We start from the raw sequence: 20,695 nt of genomic DNA on the forward strand, positions 1-20,695 counted from the left end.
GGAACAAGAAAACCATGCATGCACTTCAATATTTGAAATTAGCTATGTAGCAAGGAAACAGAAACAAGAAAATGCGGAAATGGTCACTGGACAATGACCTTTTAGATACAACTTTACACATGTAAACAACATTTTACACGGGAAAACAAACACGTGGAAATGTTTCCGAGATATAGAAATGCCCATGGCTTTGCATTTCCATGCATCATAGTTATAGAAAGTAGAAACTCAACATAACAGGAGTCACCAAATTAGTATAGAAATTTATATTTGAAGCATCTCTTTCATTGGTGTTTTATATAATCATGGTTGTAACATATAAAACACATCATCCAAGTCCATCAACTGTATAAACATGCTGGTGGTTATCAAACTCGTAGTATCTATATTAAATTACAAGTAGTTTATCATGGAAAGAACTATAAAACTGATTTCTTATTCAATTACAGCTTACATCAACTAAATAATACAGATGTAGAAAGCAGCATTTCATAATTTTTACTTGCTGAGCGCGCTGTATCGTCATATATATGTGCACAAAATGGTAGACACCATGAATTGTATCAGGATCCAACAGTGTAAAAGACTTTTGTCATGCCCTTCTTTGTCCGAATTCGAGAAATCTGAACAATATTGAACCCATACCACAAGAAGCTAAGTATATTTCAATGCAGGAAACACATATTCCACCCTCTATATAATACAACTCCATTAGTCGCAGAAATTCAGAGTGGAAATTATCAAATTACAATTACATAACATAAATATCACAATTATTTTATTCTCCTTTTTACTGCTTTCAATTTCAAATAAGTCGTACATTTAGCTGCAGACTGCAGTATATCTTATGGGACTGTGGTGCAAATGTCAGTGTGCCAGATACTTTAGAAAACATAAATGCTGATGATTCCATAAACATTTAGGAATCCGACATACAAAAACAGCATGAATTATGGCTATTTTGTCTTTTACATAATTTCAGTCCTACACAGACTCACTTAAGTTCCCAATAGTGGATATTCTATGTCTACCATAATGGTGAGATGAAATTACCAACCATCATAACTATGCAATATATAGACGTCTAACAATTAACACAATCAATGTTTACCTTCATACTCATAATCTCCGAAATGTTTGAAACATGGGTACCACCACAAGGACAGCCAGGAAGGTTCCCTAACTTCAGAATACGAGGAGAGCTACCCTGAAAGAAAAAGAAAATAAAATATAAAAAAAAGTCAATGAAACCAATATATGGCAGCAGTAAAACTAAAATACGAATATGAAGAATGCCAACATAAAGAAGGAACTTTCATTGTGAATATTGGAAAATTTTATAAAATATTAGTGCTTAACTCATTCTTAATTTAGGTGAAAAGAAACTTTAAATCTGACTATCACCAAGTAAAGACTCCGTTTAATCAACTATAAAGAAAAGAATTGGAATAGAAAATGATTTGAACAGCATGAACTATAAAAAGACTTTGTACCAGAGCACTGGGACTGATATAGGACTGATGCTTAATGCATTGCCTGATAAGGTTTAGCAATCATCCAACAAAACCAAAACAAATACACACAAAATGGAATGGGTATCCGTAGAACTGGAAAAATATAGAACTCAAGTTGCAAGTTAATGGATGACTTCCCTTGGAGGTGCAGATAAACAAATATTATCTGATTTGAAAAGGTTGAGAATCTTGATGGTCAGAACACGCTTGCTTATATTTCTTTCCACAAACAAATCATCATACCAGAAAAGCAAAATATTCAACACAAAACACAGCTGCTTGGGAAATTTAAGATTTTCGCATGGTAAATTTTCAAACCCATACCTCGGGTATATAATCAGGAAGGGAACCACCACATAAAATAGAAGCATCTTCATATGGCAATACAGCAGCGGAAACCTGTATGACGTGAAGAAAAGATTATAGTAACAAATATTAAAGGGCTAGTCAAATTCACTCAGCAGAGGAAATAGAATTCTTACTTCACCACCTCTAGATATTAATGCATTAGCTTCTACCTCTAGTTCTTTTTGCTTGCTCTGCAATTCATTTTGAGGAATGGTGCCTTTATATTCAACAAATGGCCTGCCCAAATCAAATTCTGCGAACTCATATCCAAGAAAACCTCATGTGAAAGTGGCTTTACATCTAGATATTTTGCCATCGATACAAGTAAATTTTTTCCTTCCCCAATCCTTTAAAAAAAATGGGAAAAGGAGCATGAACATCCAAAAGTTCAACAACAGACCGCATGAATGGAGTGATGAACTCAACCATCAACACTCAATGAAAAAAGCACACCTCTTTGTTTTGGTGTAAAGAACCTATAGGACCCCTCCCTAAAGTAAAGATGATGAAAATTTTGATGAACCATGCTGATTTTGATGAATATTTTGAATAATCTCCAGTGTGAGTATCAGTCAGCCTCAACTAAAGGTGACTTTAGGCGTTACAGAAACAAAAAACAGTCCCATGGGCAACAAGTGATCAATTTTGAAGGCTATGTATCATGCATTGTCAGAATAAGTTGAGACTACAAGCGAAAGAACAGGTAATAAAGGGGGCAACTTGCAATCTAAAAGGAGGGTTAAAATAATACCCATCAGGAAAATGGTAGCCTTTTCCTGGTTCTAGGTGTCCTAATCCCACGTTCTGCATGCATCCATCCAGCAAATGCCCAGCAGAATGCAACCTGGATTTTAAAATAAAAATGAGTCTTATCAAAGATAGGAGAAGAGCATATTAGTCGGTCAAAGCGAAAAATCCCTAAAACTCCCATTTAATTTCGTTACTAATTCACATTAGAGAATTGACATGCCTGGAGTAGAGCTTGCGCCTAGACTCATCAACATGTAACAGAACTTCTCTCCCATTCTGAAGTTCCACTTGTAAATCGCAACCAGAATCCTCCTCTATAACTCCATAATGATAGACCTACAAATAACCAAAGCAACAAATATAAACGAAATTAAGAAATACTAAGCCAATAAATAAATAGAGAAAATGAAGCTCCTACAATTCCGTCCTTAGATCGAACATCTTGGACGATGAATTTGAAGTTGGAATCAGCAGTAGCAATGGTGATAAATCCAGTGTCGGCCGGCTGGCCTCCCCCTTGAGGATGAAAGATAGTGGAGTCCAGTATCAATGCAAGCCTGCCATCGTCGCCCTTTCAAATTCAAAAAAAATGAAATTATCACATAGCTTTTGGAGTTTGAAGCGAGTAAGGTTAGTTATAAGGATAACAGACCTTGGAGAACGAGACGAGAATGGCTATGGATTTGAGTTTCAACATGTCGTCATAGTAATCTAAATTTGTTCTTGTGAGTGTCGAATCCATGGAATTGAATAGTTGGGTTTAGCGGGTTGCAGAGCCTTAATAGCTTTACTGAGAAAAATATGGGAAACCTCCCATTTATCAAATTCTAGTCCTGCTGCTACTTGATTTCGATTCTTCTTCTTGTTCTAGCCAATTAAATTAGTTGAAAACTCAAAATGGCTTTGAAAAGATCTCCACTTTAGACCTCTGAAACTTTCGGAATGAGCGACAACTTGTTTTATTGGCGGAAATATTTGCTTATGTTTTCTTGTCGTATACGAAAGGCAGAAAGCATTTTCCTGTTATTTTCCTTCTGAGAAAAATTTATATTTTCCTTCTGAGGAAAATTTATCAGTCAAATTGAAGGTCCTATTATTTATCAATCAAATTCATAGTTAAATACAAAACATAGCAAAATACTATATTCTTAATTTAAGTTTATCTGGAATCTGTCATGTGAATCGCAATGGAATATAATATAATGTAACCAAACACATATCATTTACATTATATCATTTATATTTCATTATGGCTCGACATATAGAGCCTTAATTATCAAAAGCATCAAACAAAATTGACATCATCTTTCTTCATCTGCCAAAGCTGACCCAATGCATCCCCCTGGAAAGAACAGTCAGTTTGGAAAGTAAAGCACCATAATGCAAGGTAAATTGTCATCATGATAGAAGCTACCGAAGACCAAGAAAATCCAAGTACTGATTCACATGCAGATGAAATTGAAAAACAATATCCACATTTTCCCTAGTACCAGTCAATAAAACGAGAATGGGAACGAACATAATTGCTACTTTAACCATGGGATTGTACAACGAAATTACTATACAAGCAATAAGCCACAGATTCTCCAATTAAAGATAAGACAGAACCCCAATTTGTCAAAAGCACCAAAGCTAGTAGCAAAACACAAAATTATGGTAATAGATAAAAGCATTGTTGCTATCAAAAAAGATCTTAAAGCAGAGCCCTCAATTTCTTCAAACAAAGTTCAGTTTTTGACAAAATCTTAGTAATGTTTATCGAGTCAAGAACAAAAAATAATGAGAAAAGAGATCTCATTAGCAACACATGCAGAATTTTTCTATAGAGCAATTAACAAAGTCAGCACAAAATTAAATTAGCATAAACTCAGATTGCGGGTGCATAATAAATCTCTTAGAAGGATAGAACAGTAACCTGCACACGAACATAACCACAGAGAGTAAATGTAATAAATTGACCACTATAAACACCATGTTCATCTAAGCTTCCCATGCTAATATGAACAAAAGCATGATCCTTTGAAGTAAGCAGATTATTTGTGTCTGAGCTGCACAGTACAAAAGTGTGTTAGCAACTCCAAATCAAAAATAAATAAATAAATAAATAAAGGCTTCCCTTTTAAACAATTATTAAAATTAAGTCAATTTATTGACAAAATGAGTACTGCAAATCAAGTACAAACAAAATCTGACTTAGGATAACTTAAATAAAATTCTTAGAGACTCACAAACTAGCCCCCAAAAAATTAATAAAATCACAGGAACGCTCCTGCTGAACCATCAAGGCTGTTTCTGCAATCCCATATGGAATCACCCACATTTATCCCACCAAATCAAAGCTGAAGCTGGTAAATTTTCCTTTTCTACTTTTCTTATTTGTTCTATAGACTTTGAACTGAGCTCTATTATCTAGAGTTGAGTTTGGTGGCTATTTCATAGAAAAATAACACTGGTAAGAGGGGAATTTTTTTTTGGTTTGGTCAGGGAAAATATGGTTCTTGAATTCTAGTAGAAACTTATTTCTTTTCATTCTGTGGGATTTTTACTAATTCCACCAAGTGACTTGAAAGTACGTAATCATATCAATCAGATATGTTTTACTTCAGAACAAAGAATACCAGCTCACAAATTCATTTATTCAACCAGAAAATACAATTTGACATTGAAACCATTAATCCATAGAACCTAAATAATTAATCCTAAAGTTTCGCTATAGTTCTAAGCTGGATACAGTAATGCAACAGCTACAAAGAGTAAACATTTTTTTTTTTCACAAGCAAGAATATTAACACCGGAAGCAGGAATTCTTGTCAGGCAACAACTAGTGCTGCTGCTATTGCTAAGAAGAAAGATGGCAAGATAAGGAGATGTATGAACCAACTAAAAGTCAGCAACATATTAAAATAATGAGAAATTATCAAGGTCACAAGTGCAAAAACAAATAAAACAGAAAAAGAGATCAAGAGTCAAAAGTTATAGTGTAGATGTGACTCACAAATTCTTTATTTTTCAAGCATAGTTTTTATCATCTTGAAATAATGAGACCACAGTTGGATATAAAAAGCAAGTCCATCATTTGCTTGGCTCGAATCATCCATCAATGCATCTGTCACTTTCAATACTTCCATTATCATGGCATCCAACATGGTTACTGTCAGTGTCAAAACATCTAAAATATGGGATAACCCAATCTCCTACTGTTGTACCTCCGGGAACCAAACTGTTATTTTCCTTCTTAACTTCCCTTTGAGGTAGCAACTCTCTTGTATTTCGACAACCCAGTAAAACAAGGTCCAGCATCTTCCTCCGAACAACAGAAATGGGGTTCGGTACAACCAAACATCCTTTGCAATATGCTTCCCTAAGAAAAACAGTATGTGTACTACCCCTTGTTGATATATAAAAAATCCCAGGATGTTTCAAAAGCAATTCACGCACATTTACTTCCATACAAAAATCCTTTCTAAAATGTGCCAACCTTTCGACCTCAACCATCTTCTCCACTGTCAAGCTCAACAGTTCATGAATTATCCCAACCACCCGCTTCTCATATCGCTCTACCCCTCCACAAGTACGCACCTTAACAACATCCATTTTCTCATAGGGTTTCAAAAAAGGGAGCCTTTGCCAATTTTTCATTTTCTCTCTCTGTCCTCTCTCAATCTTAAATCCAGTGGGAAAATTAATGGGAAAGGCAAACTTCACCTCAAACTCACTCAACCACTTTTCTCTGTACTCCTTCTCTCTCCAATTCTCAATTTCAGCTGGTCCCAAATCCTCGTCCTGATCAACTAATTCTACTATTTCCAAATCAGCTAACCTAAAATGATCTTTATACTTGCCTAAAATTGAGTCCCTAAAATCCTTTGGCAAACCTAATTCTCTCCTGATCAACCTTAAAGCATGAACGTGAAGAATCCCCCTTCTAGACATCATCAATAACTTCTTTATTCTCCTAATGGATTCATTTTCACATTCCTTAGTAACATTCTCTTCTTCAACAATCAAATTCCTCATCTTCTGTGTGATTCTACAACACAAATTCCTCCTGACAGGGTGCATGAATACCTCAAACACATGTGGGTACTTTTGAACAAATGCACCCATACTCACATTCAATCCGACAATGTTTTTCCATCGAGACATCAGTTGTACAGACACAAAAAGGCCACGCTTTCTACTGGACATGAGTTGATGGATTTTGAGGATGGTTTTGAGTTTCTGGAGGTTAGATGTCAGTCCATCGAGTTTAGAATCTCTAGTGCGGTTCTCCAACCGAGTTTGGGCAGTATCTGCTGGTTTTCTCCATCTTTTTTGGACAAATGAGTTGAATGGACCAAATGGTATTCTGGGTAAGCTTGTTGTCAGTGTGTTACAATAGAACCTAGTTTGAATTATGATTCTAGGGTGAACATTTTCAAACAGCACCATATTCTTTGATTTGATTCTTAACCAAAAGGGCATTCAAGTGAACCCTTAAACGCATAGCAAACCTACCAGAAGTTTGATCTCATATGAGTATCCCACTCTATAATCTATTCAACATAAGAAACAAATAAACTTCCTGGAGAATCAACGTCCATCAGCACCAAATTCAGGAGAATACACAAAAATAACCAGTAATTCTAGTAAAAAGCATAAGCTAGAATACCTTGACTTCTTTCCCCAAAAACAAAGAACGCATTTAAATTTCATGAAGAATCAGAATCCAGTAAAGAATAGCATAAAGGGATAGTAAGTAAAGCAAGACCCACCTCAGCCTTCGGATCCTCTAAGGTACCAAGATGGAAAAAGCCGTCACATATATTTTCAGTGAAGATGGTTAGGAAAAGGAGTATAGTTAAAGGCAATAGGAAGAAGAGAAGAAGGGTACAAGTATATGAGTTGTCTGCAGAGCCAAGAAACTGGAAAAACAAAAGCAGAAGCAAGCAAGAAGAGGAGGCAGAGAGGGAGTGTGTGCACACTAGCACTGCGCAACTAAAATGAAACGGGGTGAGGGGCATTCCGTCGAACCGAATATTAATTGGCCTATTCATTGCATGTGTGAATATTAATGGGCTATCGGGCTCGACTCGAGTATTCCCACTGTTCCTATTCAGCCATGTACACATACATGGGCTTGGGCCTTCTCGAGTTTATGTAAACAAAAGCAAATCGTCTCCCTTTCTTTTTTATTATTGTGTTAAACAATTCATACACGAAGCCACCGTTGGTTTAATTAACCCAGATTCGCGTTATATAAATCCACTAATAACACCTAATGAATAAGATATTTTGGTTATGATGTCAATGAGAATCAAATATTCTCTGTCTACGAGGGAGGGGAAATCAAAATTTTGATGGGTATGAAATTTCATTTTATGAAAAATGACAAACAAGCAAAATTGAATTTATGAGTACAAATCCAATCACATGGTCGGATAAGAAAACGAGCTATACACCATAGCCAAAGGCCAAGTATCCCAACTTATTGAATACAAAGAAAGAAAGAAACAACACTAATAACATCAAAATCCATGGCACTACTCTATAGATATCCTAGAAAATAAAAGAGAGCCTAATAATAAGAATTCAAAACCCTACAATTCTTCCTTACTTCCCCGTTTGACCCAGTAATAACCTCAATCGAACCCATATGCACCATTGCAGAAGCAAATTTAGAAGCCCATGAACCAGGATGGTTAATATTGCTCTTCACCATACTCTTTGTTAAAGAATTGCTCCAAAGCACTTGGTCTGAAAACAGCAACCCCTTATTCATCTTCAAATTTCTATAGTAGTTATTGTCAAGCCTTGTTGGTGTCGAAGGGTCAAAAGACACGAGAGGGTCAATTCCATTGTTTACAGGCTTAGGACACTTGGTTTTCAAGAAACTAGCATAAGCAGAATCCATGGAAGGATCTTGACCGTGCGTTGCATTAAAAGAGTATAAACGTTTAGAGAAAGAAGAGCAATGAGAGTCGCCAATAGAGTGAGCACCGGATAGTGTCACCATTTCTTCTAGTGATAAACCTTTATTTGCAAAATTATCTTTCAGTTGGATTACGTTAAAAAACGAATCAGGCAGGTTTTTGGAGACTTCATGGATTAAAGATTTTGTTCCGTCGCGGCGGCCACTAGGAACCTCGTAGTAAATCCCGCCGGCGAGAAGTACACTGTCACGAGCTGCAAATGCAATAATATCTGCACATGAGACTGTGTTGGGGCAGTAAGTCTCCATTTTTGCCTTTGCTTCATCGATAACCTCAAACCCTCCAACGCCTTTGTTTCCCATACTTTCTTTCTCTGCTTTGCTTCCCGGAGTTGAATCAAGAAGAATGGATGCATCACAACCCTATTCAAATGGTGAACATTTTAAATTATAAATTTATAAGTCCAGACGATGAAACAGAACTTAATTAAGCCAAAAAATAAAAATGTTCAAGATTATTACCCTTACAAAACAGTCGTGGAAGTGGAGCCTGATGAGAGCAGGAGGAATGCCAGTATCATTAGCGAAAGCATTTTTAACTGTGCTTCTCACTATGGTTTCAGCCAGAGGACATGATTTTTTATAGAACCCTTTCTTCAAAGGAACTGACAGAACTGGAGAAATCAAGAAGATAAGCAATAGTATTCCAAAATAACTAATTAGCTTTGCCATATGAACTAAATTAATTAAGTTGAATCAAGAGGGAAATTTTAGTACTTAATATTTGTGTGAAGCACACAATCCCTAAGCCATTCTATTTATAGTGAGTCAAGGAATCATCTACTATAAATTAAATAACATTTTAAATACCATTGAAGTGCTAAAACAGGTAATTACATTGAACTTTCATGAGCTAATTAACTATCCCTTTAATTAATCTCATAGAAATGGTACAATTGTACTTTAGACGCGAGTGCTAACCACGAAACTCGTTATTAATAATGGAGAAATTATGAATTTGAGTCATGGATAAAGAGTACATGTTAAAATTTGATAATAAGCATTTTATCTCTTTCGTGAGCAAAACAAAGATTCCGTGGTTTTTACCAAAAAAAATATATTAATAAATAACATATTGCAGTTAAATAATTGAAAGGTGTGTGTCCTCCACACTTAATATTTGTTAATCAAGATTAAGAAAATATAAAGTTGGAGACATGTTTGAGCTGTTCCGCTTTACCCACCACCAAGTGGACATATTTAACATTTGATGAGGTCAAGGAAAAGTAAATAATAGCATATGGTTTATGAAAATCTTCCTTGGCATTCAATTCATCCTTTAAAACCAAGGAAATCAATGCGCGTAGATTTCATTTTTGATAGTACAAGCTAATTTGTACTATTATCACTTTGTGTAATTTTGATTTGAAATTATATGTCGTTTTAATTAAATAAATGGTGTTAAATCTATATATATATATATATATATATATATATATATATATAAAAGCTGAAAATCCATCAAGTATAATATTTTGAGGATAAAATAATGAAGGAATGGGAAATTAGTAAAAAGATTACAATAATAATAATTAATAATAATAAAATTATTGATTACGGGTACATTGACCTTGGTTAAGAGCCCTGTTCTCATTAGCTCTAGATGAAATTACAATATTAATTGGGCCATTTTACGAGTCCTATACAACGTCCTTCTGTTGGACGTGGGCCTGCAAATTTGTACTACTGAAGACCCGACCCAGCTCAAGTTAAAATTGGATGGACTTCTTTGTGCTCCTTTTTCCACATGGAGTCCAACTCCAAGCCCACAAGTGCCCATGCCAGAAGATGATGTGATCGTGATCCATGTCAATCGTGTAAATGCGGATGGGGAATGGAAAATATAATTACCATAACTAAAAATTAATGAAAATTTTTTTTTATAATCGAGAGATCTCGAATACTTATATTAATGATAAAATCAATTAGAATATATCTTATTAATAAACACATGCATTGAAAACAAGATTATAGCAAAACCCATGAACTTACTACACTTAGTTCATAGATTGACGTTTATGGTTGTAATCTGGCAATGGTTGAATATGTGATCTTACAACTGAAAACGCCTGAAATTTATTTTTAAAATTTAATTCCATATTAAGCTCATATATTAATTTTATTATGCGGTCCAAAATTTTTTTACTTATTTCTTATTTGTTAATTAAATTTATGTTACAAAGACGGAATCTTGAATCATCTCTAACATGAAATTCAAGTGTGAAAATAAATCTTGACCTCACCATATCATCATCAATTCAATTTACGGCACAAAAAGCGCTAAATGCTTACTAGAAAACGTCAATTCTCGTCGAAAAATAATCAAGGGATAAAATGGTACATAATTATTCTACCGTTACATGATTTTGATGCAAGAAAGAACTGGAAATACCCATCCTATTAACAAAAAGACAACAAGACCCTTCATTATCACATTTAGCTGCCCACTAAGGTAAAATTAGATCATCAAGGCCATAATATAATTTTTTGAAAGGAGAACACAGCGTTAAGTGCAAAGTCAAAAGACTGATTAGTGATTGTCCACAATTACATTGACATTCTTAGATTTGGAGTAAAGGTGAAGTCAGCTTTTAAGTCTGAGTGGCATTTCCGTAATTTTACGCCCACTCCAATGGCCTTTATATATCTGCCGTCAGTTATAATCTGAAGACCCGTATAAGTTTCCTCCTCTAAACGAATCGAGATAGAGAGTGAAACAGAGCCTAAAAAATGGGAAGTTCAAAATGCTACGGTCTTCTTCTGATTTGTGCAATACTGGCCGTTCATGCGGCGATATCATCTTCATCAACGGCAGGATTTGATTTCATCCCTATGGAATCGGGTTGCCGTGGATCAATTGCCGAGTGTTTGATTAACGGAGACGAGGATTTCGAGACGGAGTTCGCGATGGACAGTGAGATCAACCGGCGCATCTTAGCTACGAGGACGTATATAAGCTACGGTGCGCTAAGGAGGAACAGTGTGCCATGCTCGAGACGTGGCGCTTCTTATTACAATTGCCGAGCAGGAGCTCAGGCCAATCCCTACAGTCGCGGATGCAATCGCATTACTCGTTGCAGAAACTGATTCATTCCCCTCTCACTATATTTTTATTTTATTTTATTTCTATTTTCTAATATGTTGATTGTTATTATGTGTGTACACATATTTAAGATTTATGTGTGGAATAAAATAAAAAATTGAAAATATACATAGGATGATTGTGTTTGTAATTTGATCTGCTAGATAACAATTTACAGATATTGTTACTATATAATATTTGTTCTTTTGTATTATTTGTTTCTTCTTTCTCTTTCTAGCTAGAAGTTCTAGTATGGGTAATTGATTCATATCCCTCTCTTTTTGCTGCAAAATTTTGTTTGGTCTATATTCTTTTTCTTCCTGATTTTACCATTTCAAGTTTGAGGTACAGATTTGGTGATTTGGGGTTGGCCCTTTTACTGCTTTATATATAGATACAGAGGGGTAAAAAAAATACTCTGGGTAAATTACTATTTTGTTCTCGAGTTTTAATTTCTATTTAATTCGTGCATTTTGATTAAATAATTGGATCGTCCCTAAATTTTAAATTCATTAAAAAGTACAGTGACTGGCAGATTTGGGTTTACAAAAATTGCAATAAAAAAAGAGAATCCAAAATATAAAATTGAAAAAGAATACTGCTGTCACATTTAAAGGGACCATTTAAATATAGAAAAAATAATTTGAGGTGCATCAGAATCAGATATGGCAAAATGAGTAATGTGAAAGCAATTGCAAGGGAAAATGCGAAAGGTAAATAGGAACAATCTTAAGTTGGAAGTTTGGTAGTAAACGTTACACTTTATTAGCTGTAGATGGATTGGACAGGTGGCCCAGCCAGCTAACTATTTTTGTTTTGCAAGAATGACATCCTAGTCCTCCACGAGTATGAGAGACAGCAACCCCACACAGACAGACAAATTTTAGTGGGTGTGGTCTGATCGTTAACTAGCTGGGGCCTGGACCTGCTCTATAAAAGCATCTTTCACCTTTATTAAGCTCATACATAATTACATAAAACACCTAATATTTAAAATCAAAATACACATCTGGACCACCATAATGAAAAGCTAGAATCTCTCTCTCCACACTTTCAGTTTCAATATTTTCCAATCATGTTCTAAGGCTGTGATGCCTTCAAAGAAATCAACATAGGCACCTGTTCTATATTTCTTGGAAGTTCAGTCAGCTTCAGAAGATTTGAGTTTAAATCAAAATTAGTTTACACAACAAAATCTCACTTTAGAAGGATCTATTTGTTTAATGCACATGTTGCAACTAAACTTGGGTTGAATCATTGGGGGACTTGGATTCTTCTTTCACCTTGGGAGTGACTGAAGGAGATGGTGAGCCCTCCACTCCCATTTCAGCTCTAAGATCATTGATGCTCTGCTCCAACTCATCTATTCTTCTGCCCATTTCATCAAGTATATTGCAGTCAAAGAAACCAATTCCATTTGGAGCACGTAAACATTAAGTGATGAACCAAGACTAAAACCAACCATGGAAAAAACTGCAAAATTTACATTTGAACGTCAAACTTAACCATCGCAAAAACTACAAAATTTACATTTGAAAAGCAGACTTATAACTGTTCAAAATTTTAAGTTTCTCAGTGACCACCTCAAAATTCTCACATGAAAACCCAAAGTTTAATAATCATGAAATTTTTCTAACAATACCACTCAATATCTGTTTAACCAAGGTTGTACATGACCCAAACAGAAAAAAATGCTACAAACCAATGGAACTCCTCACAAATGCTGCGGAGAAAATGAAATGATTTCTTTTCCCTATAGTTCAAAGCAAACCCCATCCCTTCTTTTCTTTCCCTGATAAACATTTTAAGTGACTCTAACAGTAATGACACTTCCATTCTCCCTGGTAAGATAATTTGCAATTAGTGCATAAAACTGGAAAAGGATATTCTTCGTAATGATAGAATCTGACATTGTCTGGAATCTGGATTGCTGCAAAAGAATTAATAACCAATTGATGTAAATCTACTCACAGTCTTAGTGACTTTCAGATGTGAATCCTCATATATTAATTACAAACTCACCATTTGCTGAAGTAGATTCTGTACCTGCAGAAAAGCAATGCAACTCTCAGCAAAGGCTTATTGTCCAATCCTTAGCATTTAGAACCATACAAGTAAACTATTGAAGCAAACAAGTGTTTCACGAGCTTTATTGGAAATACTGTGAAATAAAAGACAGTCAAGTATGTCGATTGATTACTGTCCAGCTCAATTTGGTACAGCGCTATATCTACTCCAAACAACATAAAAGGCAGCGTCAAATGCAAACAATAAAAGCTACATCCCAAGTATAAGAAGCAGGGCACTCCATGTGACAGAAACACAACTTGTTTTCATCCTAACTGTATCAACTCATGCTAAACACCCGAAGCTGCAAAATTTCACCATTTAAGACAAGTACACAACCTAACTTTTGCTTGTGATGACACATGCTTCAGAACCAGAATAAGAATTGCTTATCCGCTGCCTAACTTTACCCTTAACTGAATGGAGATAATCTCAATAAAAAAAAAAAAAATCTCATTGAAGATGTGTTCAGAAACTTACAAAAGCTGTCATATCAGCAGTACTCTGCTTCGCATCTTCAGTATCATGCCCATCCTGCAAGATAAGAAAAACAACAATAATAGTAGCAGTCAGTGAGATCCTTCAACATAAAATTGATACCAAGACTATCAGTAAACCAATATAAATAAAATAGTTCCAGAAGAAAGAAAACCATTCACAGTTACTGACAATAATTTCATTAAGCAGTTTCCATTTTGCAATTGAACTGCAAAAGCAGCAATTGGCTGTGATTAAGGATCATTCAATCAATATCTTTCTAGCATCAAAACCCTAATCGTATTTTATGATAAATGTTCAAAAACACAAATAAATTGCGTGGGATAAAATATAATTCAAAAAATAACATGCCGATATTTTTACCATTATTTCTGGAGTTTTCGTCTGGTCAGTTGCTTGTAGGTAGTTCGATTCCGCAGCGCGAAGCAGAGACACGCGGGCTGTCTGTAGTGAATTTCTGGACAGAAATGTGGATGTTTGCGGATGTCCAATTGCGAATTTGTCCCTCTGTAAGTAGTTGGATTTGTAGGTGAGAATGCTACGGGGTCAAGGGTATTTTTGGAATCTGGTCTCAGAGCAGACAAATTTTATTTTCCGACTCAAAAGTAGGGGTGTTAAATGAATTATTGGAAAATAAAGAATGTTTTCTTTAAATATTTTGTTTGTAAAATTTTGAGTGAGATGCTAAGCCACGAATTTGTAAAAATAGTAAATATACAATTCTAACAAGTTATTCAATTTTCTAACGAGGTTCTCTTCGTAACTAGTTTTCTGACATTTGCATTGCAAATTATTTGTACTTATGGATTTTTTACATTGTAAATAAATATAATTGAATATATATATATAACTTTTTATTACAAATTATTAATAATTTGTATTACTAAAAATTTTAAAAGCATTCATAAATAAAAAATATTTTATAAAATAATAGAATAAAATTCAATAAAAAATAAGTTGTTAATAAATAATATATTTATATAATAAAAATTATTATAATTTAACAACTAGATTTTTAATGAAAATAAAATTAATCAATTAATTTATTCTTATAAAAATTAAAATTTAATTAACTTAATTTTTCGTATATAATATTATACCATAAACCGTTTATATCGCTACAATATGAGAAATCAATATTAATTATTATAATAATTAATATATTATTTTAGAGCATCATTTATAATTTTATTATTTATTATTTTACTTTTTGTTAAAGCTCTGAACATATAATTAATTTTATGGTTTGTTTTTTTAAGAAAAAAAATTCTTTTATTGTATTATATAATTTGCTAATATAACGTGTTATAACATAGTCTTATACTATATATATTTTTAATGAGTTTTATTTTTTAGTTTGTATCAAATAATAAATCTTTTTTTATCTCCAAAGCAGGGAATTAAATCCAATGGGGAACAACTCGAGGCCAAAATCAGATAATAAATTTTATAACATGTTCCTTTAATAAATAATAGTAAATTATATTTTTTAAATAATAAAACTATATTTATTTTTTGTGGAACAAGTTACTTGTAGAAAATAATTATAATGAACTTATTAAAAATAATAATTAAATATATTATATTCTTACCATGTTAAGTTATCTTTAATTTATAATCAATATATTATATTATTATCATATTTAATATATACCTTGTTTAATATCCAACAAATAGTATTACTATATAATGTTTTATTACCATGTAATAGTATTGCCATATAATATTGTATTACCATATATATATATATATATATATATTACTATATTCAATAGTATACATTATATATTTTATTTAATATTATATTATATGGGTTTTAATTTTAAAACCGCTTGTAGAATCAAATAATATCATTGTATTTTATATATACCTTATATAACTATATAAAATATAATTTTTTATTTTATCCGATAATCTTCGATCAAAATTAGATTATATTTATTTTTTTAATCAATCAAATTAAAATTATTAATGTTATTTTTGTCCATTCATATATTTAGTTAGGGTTTTTTGTTTTTGCCAATTTGCAATGTTCCCTACCCATTCCCAATATATATTATAGATAAAAAAAAAAAAGTGTAGCAATATTCAAGAAAATTTTAATAAATAAATAAATAAATAGGTTATGTTTGTATCAGAAAAATACAAAAAGACGCATGTTTTAAAGATCGGATTACTCCATCAGTAGGAAAGTAATTTGGCAATTTCGGGTTTCAAAATTACGGATTTTGCTCAATCCGCGTTTATTTATTGATTCCTCACCAAATCCCTTTTTCCTATGTAACCATCTCTTACATTAGTTAATTACTACTCTTCCGCGTGACGACTGCTTTTCTTCTCGTTTCTGCTACGATCTCAAGTTCTCAACACAAATGGCAACGCAACCCCCTAAAAATCAACATGGTAAAACCATGCCCGCGGACGCCGCCGTGGCGAAAAAAGCTCAACACAAAAATGCAAAATCAAAAAACAAAACCATTTTTTTCTCGTTTTGTTCAGCATTCCTAATCACAATGGTGCCTGTCTCCCTGGCCATAGCGGTAATACATGTGTTTGGTTCAAGCAGAGAATATCAAGACCTAGCACTAGCCAAACCAATCTGGTTCCCTTCTCTAACCATAATTCACTTAGCCACCGTGGGTTCAACCCTTCTAATGAGTGTAGCGGCTTTGCTCGTGTGGGCCGACGGTGGATTCCAACTTGACTCGGAAGCGTTGCCTCTTTATATATCTCAAGTCTCCTTGAGCATAGTCTGGGATCCTCTCGTGTTAAGAATTGGGGAGGCTTGCATTGGAGTTGTTTTCTCTTCGGTGAATTTTGGGACCGTTTGTGCGTGCTATCAGATATTTGGTAAAGTTAGTCCATTGTCTAAACAATTTGTTTTGCCTTGTTTGGTTTGGGTGGGGTATTTGACCCTGGTTACTTCCATGCTTATATAATTTTTTTTTTTACCATACTGTTCTTAGTTGGACTTATAATAAGATAAGTACAATGTGAAATGGTGAAATACTAACAATCGATTGTGTGAGCGGAAGTAAAACTACATTCCAATTGAATTTTATCTACATTCCAATTAAATTTTGTTAAGTGAATCAGCAATAAAGACAGTGGAATTTTTTGCGTGACAATCCTGCTCAAGTTAAACTTTATTATAGATAGGACGCGTTTGGTGTGGATTGAATTATGGATTTTAATTGGAGGAGAGAATTTGCATTTGTGTTTTTTTAAAATAATAATAAAACGACACATCTCATCAATTGTAAATTAGCAACAAATAATAGCAAACCCAACTCAAGTTATACCCAAATCTAAAAAGGCCCAGCTTTGATTTAAATAAGCCCAAGGTGACACGTGCCGGTCCCCCTGGTGTAGCTGGACTTTTGAAAGCTCACGTCCAAATATGCAAGATAAGCAAATAAAGGTCTAATGCCGGATTTGGGTTGAGTCTAAATTAGCGTACAAGAAGCTTCCGTCTCTCTGTTTCCAGTTAAGGTCTCCAAATTCAGTGAAAGAAAAGCAACCCACATCACATACTGAACTCCGCGTGCCACGTGTGAACCTGGGGGATGGTCAATCGAAACGATGGGCGATCTAATCGCGAAAGATTACACTAATGTAATGTGTAATGGGGATATTAGGTGAAAAATAAGGAAAAGGAAATGGATAAATCAAGTGGTTAACAGACATGTGAATGTGATTAGAATAAATGCGTGTTCCGGCTGCTCGTATCAGCACATGTGCCAAAATATCCTCTCTGTTTTCCTCTTCCACCCCTTGTGAGCTAGGAACTTCCGCTCTTCCAAATTACTGAGATTAGAATAATAGAATGCTAAATATGTAACATTTTTTCACCAATTTTATATTAGAATTGTGTTATTTTTATAAAATTAATTTATAATAATAAGTAAATATTTTATGTGATTATTTTATTTATAATTATTCTAAATTAATAAATGATTATAAAAAATTATTTAACATTTTATTTATATAATAAAATATCCATTTTATTACAGTATTCATTGATTGATTTTTTTTTTTTTCTGAAAAGAAGTATTCATTGATTGATTCCATCAACGTGCTTACGTGCCAACATTGCACTCAAAACTATTTTACTAAATAAATCAAATAAAAATAACAATACTAATAAAATAAAAAATATATATATATTTTTTTGTTTACATCCTCTTCTTCCTGGATTCTCCTTTCAAATTTGCAATTCCAGTCCAGCTCTCACTTCCTCACTCCATCCACCGACTTTCCATTAACTAATCACCCTTAATTTTCTCTTATTTACCACCGTACCACCCTCTCTAACAACAGCTACTACTACGGTTTCATTTCCGTAGTATTATTACATACTTTCTATTTCGCACACGCCAAACAAAATCGTCGGCCAAAAAGGAGGAGCAACTCGGGCGAGTCAAGATGCTGGAGCGGTGTCTCGGGACTCACCGAGTCCTTCGTATTCAGAGAGCAATTCGCCATGCTAAAGTTACCCTCTTTTGCCTCTTTATGACCGTCGTCGTCCTACGTGGCACCATCGGCGCCGGCAAGTTTGGCACGCCGGAGCAGGACTTCAATGACCTCCGCGACCGCTTCTACGCTTCGCGCAAACACGCTGAGCCTCACAGAGTCCTCGTAGAAGCCCAAGTCGCTACCGAATCAGCTCAAAGTAGCACCAACAACAATAATAACAACAACGATCCTAATAATTATGCCACATTTGATCTCAATAAGATCTTGGTAGATGAAGGGGAAGAAGAGAAGCGGGATCCGAACAAACCGTACAGTCTCGGCCCCAAGATTTCGGATTGGGATGAGCAGAGAGCTGAATGGTTGAGGAACAACCCTAATTTCCCTAATTTTATTGGACCAAACAAGCCGAGAGTGCTATTGGTGACGGGATCTTCACCTAAACCATGTGAGAATCCTGTCGGGGATCATTACTTGTTGAAGTCCATTAAGAACAAGATCGACTACTGTAGGCTTCATGGGATTGAGATTTTTTATAACATGGCTTTGCTCGATGCGGAAATGGCTGGCTTTTGGGCGAAGCTTCCATTGATAAGGAAGCTATTGCTTTCGCATCCGGAGATTGAGTTCTTGTGGTGGATGGATAGTGATGCCATGTTTACAGATATGGCTTTTGAGGTTCCATGGGAGAGGTACAAAGATTCCAACTTTGTGATGCACGGTTGGAATGAAATGGTTTATGATCAGAAAAACTGGATTGGATTAAATACTGGTAGTTTTCTGTTGAGGAATGGCCAATGGGCGTTGGATATTTTGGATGCTTGGGCACCAATGGGGCCCAAAGGGAAGATTAGAGATGAAGCTGGGAAAGTACTCACCAGGGAGCTTAAAGATAGACCTGTTTTCGAAGCTGATGATCAGTCTGCAATGGTTTATCTACTGGCTACACAAAGGGATAAGTGGGGTGATAAGGTTTATCTAGAGAGTGCTTATTATTTGCACGGTTATTGGGGTATTTTGGTTGATCGATATGAGGAAATGATTGAGAATTACCATCCAGGTCTGGGTGATCACCGGTGGCCACTTGTGACTCACTTTGTGGGTTGCAAGCCATGTGGTAAGTTTGGTGATTATCCGGTGGAGAGGTGCTTGAAGCAGATGGATCGCGCTTTCAATTTTGGAGACAATCAAATTCTGCAGATGTATGGGTTTACTCATAAATCACTTGCTAGTCGGAAAGTTAAAAGAGTGAGGAATGAGTCTAGCAATCCACTTGAAGTGAAAGATGAGCTTGGGTTGCTTCATCCTGCATTTAAAGCTGTCAAGTTACCTACTTCATCGTGAGAGCTAAGGTACCAACATAGTGATCTTGAGAGCTTCGATACTGTAATGCATTACTCATTGTTGTGACTTGTTTATTTAAAGTTACAGTACATGTCAAATTGCACGTAATTGTTGTTTTTCTCCGGTGGTGGCAATGGATATTGTATTCTCTTTTCCTTTTTCCTAATTGTTGTATTACTAGTGCTTAAATTATATTGATTCTTGAAAGATACGAAAAATCTTGCATTAGTGCTATTTTCTCTTTAGTTTTGTACTATCTAAATGTTTGTGGTTGAAAATTCAACTTGTTCTTCACATTGCTTATTGTTGCCAGAGGAGATTTCACTGTCAGCAATTGCGTCTGCATATCATTGGTTTCTTTTGGAGAAAAAAAAAATTGGTGGCCACCCCCCTTTGGCGGAGTACTTGGTATTTTGGAAGTTGTTTTTCTAGGTTATACCAGGAGAGATAGTAGCGATGGGTTTCTATAAGTGAACCTCTAGGATTTAGGGTTTTGGCCCCCCAAGAACTTTGCCCCTAGCATGATCTGGCTTGGTTATCACAGTCATATATGATGGCTGTGAGTCGTTAGCTGCAAATATTTTGGCAGGAATATTCGAGATCCTTTGTGGGCAATTCATTGTCTGCTTATATGGTTCCATAGTCTGG

At 34.7% G+C, this 20,695-nt stretch overlaps 6 protein-coding genes across 7 annotated transcripts; 2 read left to right on the top strand and 4 right to left on the bottom strand.

Moving 5' to 3' along the window:
* Positions 1-263: 263 nt before the first annotated feature.
* Positions 264-3,405, bottom strand: LOC149495152 (threonyl and alanyl tRNA synthetase second additional domain-containing protein). Its single transcript, XM_089724069.1, has 8 exons — positions 3,265-3,405; positions 3,031-3,183; positions 2,833-2,948; positions 2,614-2,706; positions 1,997-2,099; positions 1,839-1,913; positions 1,112-1,207; positions 264-623 (listed from the first exon to the last, which is right to left on the bottom strand). Exons 1-8 carry the CDS (start codon positions 3,352-3,354, stop codon positions 564-566), a joined length of 786 nt encoding a protein of 261 aa, XP_089580195.1. The 5' UTR covers positions 3,355-3,405; the 3' UTR covers positions 264-563.
* A 337-nt stretch (positions 3,406-3,742) lies between these two features.
* LOC149495153 (Ubiquitin carboxyl-terminal hydrolase family protein) lies at positions 3,743-7,368 on the bottom strand. 2 transcript variants are annotated; one of them, XM_089724068.1, is made up of 3 exons: positions 5,608-7,368; positions 4,528-4,655; positions 3,743-3,954 (listed from the first exon to the last, which is right to left on the bottom strand). In XM_089724068.1, exon 1 carries the CDS (start codon positions 7,074-7,076, stop codon positions 5,703-5,705), a length of 1,374 nt encoding a protein of 457 aa, XP_089580194.1. In that variant the 5' UTR covers positions 7,077-7,368; the 3' UTR covers positions 3,743-3,954; positions 4,528-4,655; positions 5,608-5,702. The 2 variants fall into 2 exon arrangements, with proteins under 2 accessions (XP_089580194.1, XP_089580193.1); XM_089724067.1 differs by having other exon boundaries at positions 4,528-4,660.
* A 650-nt stretch (positions 7,369-8,018) lies between these two features.
* Positions 8,019-9,291, bottom strand: LOC149495154 (peroxidase 5-like). Its single transcript, XM_089724231.1, has 2 exons — positions 9,046-9,291; positions 8,019-8,946 (listed from the first exon to the last, which is right to left on the bottom strand). The coding sequence occupies exons 1-2, from the start codon at positions 9,253-9,255 to the stop codon at positions 8,170-8,172; spliced, it is 987 nt and encodes a 328-aa protein (XP_089580357.1). The 5' UTR covers positions 9,256-9,291; the 3' UTR covers positions 8,019-8,169.
* A 1,955-nt stretch (positions 9,292-11,246) lies between these two features.
* RALFL33 (ralf-like 33) lies at positions 11,247-11,879 on the top strand. Its single transcript, XM_089724264.1, has one exon. It carries the CDS (start codon positions 11,314-11,316, stop codon positions 11,668-11,670), a length of 357 nt encoding a protein of 118 aa, XP_089580390.1. The 5' UTR covers positions 11,247-11,313; the 3' UTR covers positions 11,671-11,879.
* A 712-nt stretch (positions 11,880-12,591) lies between these two features.
* HSBP (heat shock factor binding protein) lies at positions 12,592-14,739 on the bottom strand. Its single transcript, XM_089724265.1, has 5 exons — positions 14,594-14,739; positions 14,213-14,266; positions 13,688-13,711; positions 13,553-13,595; positions 12,592-13,052 (listed from the first exon to the last, which is right to left on the bottom strand). The coding sequence occupies exons 1-5, from the start codon at positions 14,594-14,596 to the stop codon at positions 12,904-12,906; spliced, it is 273 nt and encodes a 90-aa protein (XP_089580391.1). The 5' UTR covers positions 14,597-14,739; the 3' UTR covers positions 12,592-12,903.
* A 3,676-nt stretch (positions 14,740-18,415) lies between these two features.
* XT2 (UDP-xylosyltransferase 2) lies at positions 18,416-20,265 on the top strand. Its single transcript, XM_089724343.1, has one exon. The coding sequence runs from the start codon at positions 18,656-18,658 to the stop codon at positions 20,045-20,047; it is 1,392 nt and encodes a 463-aa protein (XP_089580469.1). The 5' UTR covers positions 18,416-18,655; the 3' UTR covers positions 20,048-20,265.
* The last annotated feature ends 430 nt before the right edge of the window (positions 20,266-20,695 follow it).

This window comes from Jatropha curcas, chromosome 7, assembly GCF_041381405.1.
Source record: "Jatropha curcas cultivar XTBG-Jc1 chromosome 7, XTBG_Jcur_1.0, whole genome shotgun sequence".
Taxonomy (NCBI): Eukaryota; Viridiplantae; Streptophyta; class Magnoliopsida; order Malpighiales; family Euphorbiaceae; genus Jatropha; species Jatropha curcas.

Bases quoted from the DNA above. Each gene is read 5' to 3' on its own strand.
- LOC149495152 (XM_089724069.1), bottom strand. From the start codon at position 3,354: ATGGATTCGACACTCACAAGAACAAATTTAGATTACTATGACGACATG. The intron at 2,100-2,613 runs GTATTATTTTAA...TGATTTGGGCAG, and splicing joins GGCTACCATTTTCCTGATGG to GCCATTTGTTGAATATAAAG. The intron at 1,208-1,838 runs GTATGGGTTTGA...TTTTTCTTTCAG, and splicing joins TTCCTGATTATATACCCGAG to GGTAGCTCTCCTCGTATTCT.
- LOC149495153 (XM_089724068.1), bottom strand. From the start codon at position 7,076: ATGCCCTTTTGGTTAAGAATCAAATCAAAGAATATGGTGCTGTTTGAA.
- LOC149495154 (XM_089724231.1), bottom strand. From the start codon at position 9,255: ATGGCAAAGCTAATTAGTTATTTTGGAATACTATTGCTTATCTTCTTG. The intron at 8,947-9,045 runs GTAATAATCTTG...CCATTTGAATAG, and splicing joins TCCACGACTGTTTTGTAAGG to GGTTGTGATGCATCCATTCT.
- RALFL33 (XM_089724264.1), top strand. From the start codon at position 11,314: ATGGGAAGTTCAAAATGCTACGGTCTTCTTCTGATTTGTGCAATACTG.
- HSBP (XM_089724265.1), bottom strand. The intron at 13,712-14,212 runs GTAAGTTTCTGA...GCTTTTCTGCAG, and splicing joins CTGCTGATATGACAGCTTTT to GTACAGAATCTACTTCAGCA. The intron at 13,053-13,552 runs ATATCCTTTTCC...ACTGCAATATAC, and splicing joins AGATTCTATCATTACGAAGA to TTGATGAAATGGGCAGAAGA.
- XT2 (XM_089724343.1), top strand. From the start codon at position 18,656: ATGCTGGAGCGGTGTCTCGGGACTCACCGAGTCCTTCGTATTCAGAGA.